Source organism: Atta cephalotes, assembly GCF_000143395.1.
Source record: "Atta cephalotes unplaced genomic scaffold scaffold00040, whole genome shotgun sequence".
NCBI classification, from domain to species: Eukaryota; Metazoa; Arthropoda; class Insecta; order Hymenoptera; family Formicidae; genus Atta; species Atta cephalotes.
Genome location: NW_012130104.1, coordinates 2177333 through 2187717, shown reverse-complemented (window position 1 = coordinate 2187717; position 10385 = coordinate 2177333). Strand labels below are relative to the sequence as shown.

At 34.0% G+C, this 10385-nt stretch overlaps 1 protein-coding gene across 1 annotated transcript; it reads left to right on the top strand.

Annotated features, from left to right (window-relative positions):
• Positions 1-6435: 6435 nt before the first annotated feature.
• Positions 6436-8022, top strand: LOC105622132 (nuclear RNA export factor 1-like). The gene has a single exon (XM_012203565.1). The coding sequence runs from the start codon at positions 6436-6438 to the stop codon at positions 8020-8022; it is 1587 nt and encodes a 528-aa protein (XP_012058955.1).
• Positions 8023-10385: the final 2363 nt, after the last annotated feature.

Here is a 10385-nt window from a genome sequence, read left to right as displayed (position 1 = left end):
TACTCTAAGTATATATATATATATATATATATTTGGACGGTTCATCTACGTACATGTATATGTAACATTACTCACGGTTATTTACTCACACACGTGTACCCCGTGCTATCGGATTCGATCAGTCCCGCGGAATTCAGGAAAGGAAATTTCAGGAAAATTAACATCGAATTTGGAGACTGTATAAAGCTTGGTAGTCACTCTGTCGCTTACAGCAGTTTGCGATTCGCATCAGTTCGAATATCGTTAGCATGGTAATTCCGGAGTCGTTAAACAAGCACGCATGATGAATGAATCAGACCTGAAAGGCATCGGGCGTGATCTCAACTGAAGACCGATGTCTGAGCAATAGCGAACTAACAATAAGTGTATCGAGTTCCTTTGCATAATTTATTCAGACTCTTCCCTTTAGACACGACGGTTGGAAATAAGGGCTCCGATTATAAACGGCGAGATTTATTGTATCGTCGCGCGGATGTAAAAGAAAGATCAAGCCATGAAATATTTCAACATGCGAGACGATCACGAATTGCTGCGAGTCTCGATGCATCTCTGCACATATGGCAAAAGTACTTTGTGGTCAAGTCTTATCACGAATAATTCTGTTCACTGAGAACTCGTATGCGAGTACTGGGACCTTAAGAGATTGCTCCGTTCGGTCGTAACTTTCGCAGATTCTAATCGAGCGCGCGTAATTAGAACGAGAGAGCAATTGTCGGTAATTAATTGGAGGCAAATTAATTAGCTCAACCAGACTACAAAGTGGAAAATCTCAATAATACTCGTTCGATCGATAACGCGTGACAATATGCGATCTCGAAAAAAATATTATCTATGAATTTATAGATCCGTTTTAAAACGGAAAATTTTGAGGCTTTTTTTTCTCCAAGTTTCACGCAAGTATTCGTGACTTGTAAAAATGATTGAGATGATGACAAAGATTTAGATTTATAATTTTTAACGCCCATTTTAAATAAAAATTCTAAAATGGATTGTTTAGTTTTCCTTCGTTTCTTTATTTATTTATAATTCTTATAGAAAATGTAGAAATTGTTATAAAGCACATAAACATTTAAAAATGCTTCTATTTTTGCAGCATGATAATCTAGCATCAATCAAATTAATCTTGCCTATCTTAATACCTTTGCTCAATGCAAAACGATCTGTTGACATATGTGATTTCATCCTACTTTTGCAAGTGATGCATGCCTGACGGTAATTACCATCCGCTTCTCTTTCATTGTTAATATTTAAATATAGATTATAATAAATTTAAGCGGACATGTGACACATCTTCGAAAAGATGGATCGAACCAAATAGGTAAAAGATGGTTCGATGTTAAATATATAATGTCAAATTATAATCAATTTGAGTTATTTTTAGATCATCACTGCTCCTATTCAATATATTAATTTAACTAAAACAATGGAATTAAATAATTTAACTCAAGAAATGTATTAAATTTGACTAAATTCTCATATTTATAGTATAGATACGTTGTCTTTGAAACTAAGCTTTAATTATAGAAATGGATTAATCTATTCGCACAGAAGTAAACAATAACATAATATTATTTCCTCAAAGGATAGGTGATCAATGCTTATATTAGGTGATATTGAAGTATATTAGGTGATATTATTATTATTCATATATTAATGCAAGAAATATTTTTTATCACGCGTACTAGTTTTCATTAATTTTTATAGATACACATAATGTAAAATTATGAACTCACTCGAGTGATGTATTGTTATTACATCAAGTTGGATTTTACAACATTTGAGTTGCTTGTAATGCCTACATACACGATAACACTGAACTCATTTTCCGCGAGTTTAAGTCCGCAAGAGCCGGGACATTGGATTAACGAAAGAACGGCCGCGTAGGCTGGCAGATGAGAAGGCAGCTTTGTAGAACGATATCGGTAAGTGGAAATCAGTGGCCGAGTGGCGCCTGTCGACTTGCTGTTACTCTCTCGCACCCTCTCTCAATCTCTTCCTCTTTCTTTCGTGCGTGCGCGCGCGCAAGAAATCCCACTACCTCCGGAGTATATACGCTCCTGGAATCGACGAGAAGCGAAGGATGCCGTCCGTATACCAGGAACTCGCTAACTTCATTAAAATATTGCCATCAACACGAGGACCATTGTTTTCGAGCAAGCCTTCTCGTCCCCTCTAACCGGCCGATTAACCACCTCGAGAAACCTCCTCCAGGAACAGCCGACTGCATCCTCTTTGTACAAGCTACGCAAGAAGCGCAATTCTTGCGAACTCACTTCGCGGCGAGCAGATCGTGCGTCGATTGAAGAATACGCATCGTGACTTGAGCCGCTTCAACGTTGCGGTTTTGAATTATTATATTACAGTTTGCTAAACGCGTTTTTGTAATCATCAATATCTTTCCTAAGATTCCATATAGGTATGTGTCTTACAATTTCAATGACCGTATCATTCGTCGTATCTTCAACAATTAATTCGCTCTTTAAGGCTGAGGAGTTATTACAGCCATATTGACAGAAACGAGAAATGACACGTTAATTTTTATTATTATAATTATTATTTATAAATAAAAACAAGATTTGATGAAGATAAAATAAAATGATGAGATTGCTTTAAATTTATTCGTAAAAATTATTTGTAAAAATGAATGAAAACTATGCTTATCCTTCCTGACAGTCAGTAAATAATCATAAAAAGTGATAAAAGCAGACGAAGTGCTTTCATTCAATGTGTAGCTTATTTTCACTTACACTTTTATCACTTTTTCATCAATCTCATCATTTTGTTTTATTCAAATTGTCTTTATTTATAAATGACAAGTAATAAAAATTAACGTGTCATTTCTTCCTTCTAATGTCATGATTCAATATGGCGATTACTCAAAAGCCTTAAGATCCCGTCTTGTTTTCAACGTATTTTGACCAAAATATCGGTCATTTGCTACGATATTGGCATAGTTAAAAAATTGTTATTATTGCTTGCAAAAGAACTGAAAATATAAAGAAAAAAGAAAGAATATACTTTTAAAAAACATATTTTTATTCCTCTACAATTAATTATTATACCAAAATTGAATTTCAAATTAATATTGCGAAATTTTAATGATTCAAAATATAGAAATTAATTTTCTGGAAAATTTTGCTTTTGCGTTATGTCGTATTAAATGAACGTTATATTTTTTTGAAAGGATCTCACGCATGACGTTCACGGCAATAATTGTGTTGCATCTCTAAAGCCTGAGACACAATTGAAAAGCATAGGCAATAGGAATAACAGATTTCAATTGTATTCTGGTGTATTCTGATATATACACTTTCTGATAAGTTGAAATCTGTTATTCTCTGCTTCTATCGCCTGATGTGCTTTTCAATCACGGCTTTACATTAAAAAAAAAAAAATGTTGAGAACCTCAAAGAACCGAGACTCGTTACTGAAGTTTCGCCGAAGCGTTCTTGTTTGCATTTGCAATACCTACGTTCGCATATACTTGATTCCGATCGACGGTTTTTCACCAACGCTAAAGACGATTAATGTCGGCGAGCATTCCGGCCGCGTCGTCGCGATCCGAGCATACATCGGATGTCGTCGTTAAACGGCATCGCTCGCGTTGCTTGCACATTGCGGACGACAAAGAGGACCTTCCTTCTAATGATCGCGGTGCCGCGCTCGACTGACGGAGGACACGAGCCGACGGGGTCCGTGCCTGTTCTCTCGACGACACGGACGACAAATCCGCCCTGTTGTCCTCGACATAACACTTGCGCTTCATCCCATCCCGTCTCGTCTTGTCTCGTTTCGGCTCGCCTCTCCACGCCGACCGGGCGCGGACCACGCACGTCGTACGAGGAAGCGGCGGCGGGCCCGTGCGGCTTTTTGCCGCGGGTGTAATTGAGCCTGTCCTCTTGTCTGGCTACCGTCTAAATGAATTACGGGATGAGATGAAAGAGAGAGAGAGAGAGAGAGAGAGAGAAGAGAGAGAGAGAGAAAGAGAGAGAGAATGGAAACGAGGCGGAGAGATGCGCTCGCGCCGCTTGCGCTTCGCGAAGAGGAGGTCGGAGGCTGCCCGCGCGAATTCCTCGTCGAGTACCGATCGATCGTACCGCGATCGCTTTTTCTCATCCCTGTACATTAATTTCCGGCGTTCCGGAGGAGAAACAATGGAGACCGAGCTGTCGCGAACAAATATGGAGCGCAAGCAATTTGAATGTGCGGCCCTTTTAAGTCTGCTTTGTTCTTGAGCTCATTAAGCTCGAATCACGATTGCGCTTGTTCTCAAATTCCGAAGCTCTTACGTTTAGAACTGGTGTGGACTTCTCGTCTCCATTGCGAAATTGTAATGTGACGACGGCGGACGGCGACGGTGAGACACGCTACACGTTGGCGTTTGTTAAAAACGCTCGAGTGCGTGTACTTTTTGCCGACAGGGCGTAATTGCCGCTGTCTCGACCAACATGCAGACAGGCGAGCTGAACCTAAGTGAATTATGAGGCGCCGCAGTCTCTGAAGAAGATGCAAACCGCCTGGTACGAACTTTTTTACGAGTAAGAAGTAACTCAATCCTTCGCAACGCGTGCTAAATTGTTCGAGGATTTATTAACAACACCGGAGATGAACTAATTAAACAGGGTAGAGTATCTCGAAAAAATTGCATTTAATTCTAATAATTCTAATAATTCTAATAATCATATTTATTGATGGATTTATTGATGGATGCAACATTTTTAATATTAACCAGATAATCTGCGCGAAAACGAGCATGTTATTGATTCAACATGTTACATTAATGTACATGAGTAACAGCTTCCAAAAACATGCGCAGCTGCTGATGCTGTTCGTTGAAAGAAATGGTGTAATATTACATACAGTTCATTCTGTAAGGAACGTGCAGTAAGCTGGTTGTAATTAACGAGAGAACGAGGAAGTGCGCTAAAGAACGTGCCGGGTTTATGAATCGCATGAACTTTTGCTGCGAGATCAAAGATCGGCCGCCGTTAAGCAATTATTATTGCGGCTTTTGTGAAAGTCTTTTTACTTCTTAAAACATATTTTTTATACAATTATATACTTTAGATATAAAATAAATGAATAAAATATTTATTAATATACATACAAAATATAAATAATATATATTGTAAAACAAATAAAATATTTATATATACACAAAAAAAAAGTAGTATGTAAATTTTAATAAATTGTGATTTGTTTAAATAGTAATCTGACTGAATATTGACTAAATATAAATATATATTTATTTAGTACAAAAATCAAGTTGATTTAATTATTGAATAAATATTTATTTACTGTAAGTAAATGTTAAGATAGTACTGTTGCAAAATTAAAAAATTTAAAGTAAAATTTTAAATCAGGATAGACTCAATAGAAGTGATACATATAGAAATTTAGCGCGAATTATTCTAACGCAAGATGCGTTAAAGAAAAATGTATTGTTCAGATAAAATTCTAAATATTTTAAAAATTCTTATGAAAAAAATGTTGCGACTTAATTGATAGAAAGCTAAATACAATTTTTTAAGGTAATACAATTTATAACAGGTTAAAATTATCCTAATTTAATAAGAAAATTGTATAACAATCTGAATATATATATATATATATATATATATTCGTTATAATATTCCTATTTGAACAAATGCAATTGAATTGATAGAGAAATAAAGCTCATATAATATTTGTAACAAACAATTCAGATAATTTCTACAAATCATTTTTTTTTTAAGGAAAAATTGGTTTTCAATTTTATCATCTATGTCATTTTGATTTAAATGTTTATTATATTATCGCTAAAATATACATATGTACAAGTACATAATTATATGTATACATATAATTATGCGTGTATCAGCATCATTTCTGCAGGATTTTTTTGATTGTTCCCATTGTTATTAAGAACATCATTGACGCGACATCTTTCACAAATCACGTACAACTTTTACAATACTCATTCGATAATCTCGGTGTTAGATAATGACGATGACGATTATATCAACAAATAGTCAACCATGTCAAGTGTCTCACATGTCGGTATTGAGAAAATCATGACATCTATAGTAAACGAATGAAAACATATCACGCATTATTTTGAAGTAAGAAAAAGGAAAATATCGGTGAAAGAGGTAAAAGTGACAGTGAGTATTTTAAGTATTTATTGCATCTTCTGTATTAATAATGTATATTTATGATCTTATATAACATTTGAATATTTTTTATTTTAGAGAAAATGTATGTATGCGAAACAATACATTTCTTCTGAATGAGAAACATACAGGTTAACCTCAAAGATATATAAACATTGCAGAAGTCAACAAAAAACAGAGAGAAAGTAGTTAAATAAAAAATATTTAAAAAATTAATAAAAAAATTAATTAATAAAGAAAAGTAACTTGGAGCTTTTTAAAGAAGAAATTCTTAAGGTACACAATGCAGATGAAACAAGAAAAAGTAAAGCTAAATACACCAGTCATTCCTGTTCTGATGGATACCGCAATCGCTATAAGAATAGCTATGGGTGCAAAAATGCCTCATGAAAGAGCGTTGATGAATCGCTCAGATTTGTGGCACAAAATAAAAGTTCTTAAAGGCGGCCAGTTCGACAAGGATACAGTTTTGAAAGGTATTTTGAAGGCGGTAGAACCAAATGATTTAATACCAGTAAAGTATCAAGTTTGTGGAGAAGACGCGTATTTTGTGGCAAGAAATTGTGGTCCTGCGCTGGAAATGCTGTGCAAAGCAAACATGATCATCAAAAATGCTAAGGGTGTCGCTATCGTTCTCATAATAACCTTAGGATTTGCTACAATCGAAGATCTGAAAATCCATATACAGCCCCTCCTGTTAACTGCATTGACTAAAAGATACAATCCGAATGAGAAATCATTAAACCTGGAGAGTTTCCATACAGAACCAGATGTGGATAAAACCATCTATTGTCCTTTATCACAACTTAGAACTTCCAATCATGTTTTGAAGCTAGCTAAAACTGCAATAGCCACTTTCGAACACCTAAATTTACAGCATAATGAATTGTTTAATATATCTGCAATAGAGAATTCAGAGTTAACATCTATCAAGTATTTGGATCTTAGATACAATAATTTGTTAAATATGAACACATTAGCTCCTCTTAAAAATTTAGAAATCATTAAACTTTGGCTCGATGGAAATCCGCTTTGTGAAAATTATTCGACTGCAAAGCAGTACGTAGAATCTGCGAAAAGATATTGTTCGCATTTGAAAGAATTAGACGGTGTAAGCATTGTAGAAAATATGCCGCTGATCTACAAAGACTATTTTCCAGATGACAAGACGCAGCATTTCGCGCATACGTTTGTTTCTCACTTTTTTTATTTATTCGATCAACTCGACAGAACGGTTTTACGCGGACTTTATCGTAAAGACGCAGTTTATTCCTTTAGCTTCGCCATGTCCCACAACATTGCTCAAAAGACAGGTCTTAATCAGTACACGTTCAATAGAAATCTATTAAAAAAAGGCCCCAAAAAAAATACATGTATTTTCTTCGGTCAAGAAGACATTCTAGTAGCTTTTAGTAAATTGCCCCGGTCCTATCATGACAAAAGTTCTTTCACTTATGACATTATGTTCGATAACGACAAATATATAGCCTTCAACGTCTCAGGATTGTTCAAGAAACTAAGTTCCGGTACGAACATACTATCGTTCTGTAGAACATTTATCTTAATAGCTTCTTCCGATAATGAATACCATATTTTAAACGATCAATATCACGTATGGGCAGCACCCAATAACATAACACCTGATAAAATAGTAGTTAAACATGTTTTCGAAAATGAAACGGAGCCCGTTTGCTTCAGTCCGAGTGAAAAAGCGGTATTAATTACCAGGATACGACAAATCACTACGTTGAACAAGGAATGGGCCGAGACTTATCTAATAGCAGCTCAATGGGATATGCGGAAGACGATACTTGACTTTATGAAAGATTTCAAAAGTTCGTCGATACCAGATCATGCGTTCGTTTCATAAAGCTTGCAACGGTATTATTTATACATAGATATAGAATTATTAATTGAGAGAAACATGTACTCAATTTTAATAAATAATTGTTTGAATAGTACTAATACACTAACATTTATTTATGGAAAATAAATATTTGTTAAATAAAATGTAATAATAGGTAAATCAAATTAATAGTTCTTGTATCAAATAAATATATGTTTACATTTAGTAAATATCTAATTAGCATTATTTGAATAAATATTTATTAAAATTTAGTAGATTTTTCTCTCAGTGTAGATATATATTATAATATCTATATATTAATCTATATCTATATATAGATTAATATATAGATATTATATAATATGTAAATGTTAATATGTAAATATTAATATACGTGTCGATAATAACAGTATTACTTTTACTATCAGCGCGTCTTCTAAACACTATGTAAATAATAGAAATAATAGTAATATGAAAATACATTTATATATGTTGTTAAAAGTTTTTGTAAATTTTTATTTATCTTTCTCACATTTGTGATTTCTTACAAAACGATTTTTTTTCTTTAATAACCGTTGCGTTAATTGCGCATTTAATTGTATCTTCTATAATATATAGGTATTTACTTCGCGAGATGATGGTATCATGTATCAATGAATATATCATAGGCGATGCGATTACTCGCATGGCATTTAAATGGTCTGCTCAGGACGGAGAACGAGATGCTTAGTGACTTCATCCAAAGGTTATGCACTCAAGGACCATCCGGACGATGTGAATGAAACAAAATCGTGAAGGCAGGCGAGTTTTTTTTACCCTTTCTAATCGTTTTACGTCGCAATATGCGATGGCTGTTGAAGCTCTTCGAGACTTTATTTATTCTTGATTAAGTAAATCATTATGAATGCGGATCTGTAATTGATCATTAATGATTTAATCTTGAGAGTATAACGCTGTGAAATATAATCATTGTCACTACTAAAATAGATACAATGTAAAACCGAGAATAAAATTGTCATCTGTTAGTAGAATTATTTATAATAGATTTTATACACGCACTGTCCTTTCGTAATTATAAGTTTCAATTACAAAGGCTCGATAATGATGCGTACATTTTATCGCTAACACCGTATAAGAATAATAATTATGGAAATAATTCATGGTCCGAGCGATTGCGGGGGAATTAATATTTTTATGCCAAGTGAACTTTACGCTATACATGCAAATTTTCGCCGAGAAAATGATACGATCAAATGAGTTAATAGGTTGTAATAAAAACGTGACTTGGTTGTAATCGTGACGTTTGGTGTACAATAGTGATTTTATTCTAATAAGAAAATAATAGCTCTTTTCTCTAATAAAAGCTCGTTTCATTACACAAATTTTGACAATGTATTTCATGAATTAAACAGAATTGTAATCACATAACATTGAAGATTATGTATTATTGTATGTCATAAATATGTAATTACAGCGTAAAAAGATCAACCTCGAAGGACAACGTAAGATACAGCTTGAATGTAACAGTACAAGTGTTTGCATTGCGTCACATTGCATCATTGCATTACAAGAAAAATGCAGTAATACCATGGTATCCAAATAAACAATCATAACACATTTACGGCAGACTGATCGTTATCTTCTCCTTGCTCTTGCTGTTGTGCAATCTTGTTACTTCCGGATCGTCGAGGCTCAGGAACATTCACGTGTGAATAGAAAAGAGAGACGAAAATAATTTGTACAATGACACAGCTACGCTGCAGTCATTTATACATATTAGATTATCTATATATTTATATATTATATAGAATAATTATCAACATTATAAGAACATCATGATACTTTATAAAGAATATAATTAAAATACAGAATATTTTAGACGCATAAATTTTTGAATCACTCGCACACCTTTCTTCCAACCAGTGTTTATAGAAAGCAAAACACGGAAATGAAACAAAAAAGATTGAGAAACGTTGAACTGAAGTGAGTTGCTAACAATTAACCGGGCCGAGAGAGGATATACGTATACAAATAACGACATAATAAAATGATTGTTGCTTACTGTGGGACTCAGTACAGCCTCCCACGAAGCTCCTTTGAGAAGTACGCCTTCGTAAAAATAGGGAACTGTTTCTTCCAGTACTAATTAACCCTTGTATTAATTAAAACTTTCTTCCCCCGATAGTTCGATGCTTCCTACATCGATACCTTGGAAATCGAAAGTATCGACACTTGAAATCGTAATCTTGAGCATAATTTCAAGACTAAAATAATTTCGATATTTTGATAGACAAAGAGACTTTACATAAAATAAAAAATAGAAATAAAGGAGAAAATTATTATTAATTTCATGTAAATGTCAATAATATTCCTCTATTTATCATTTT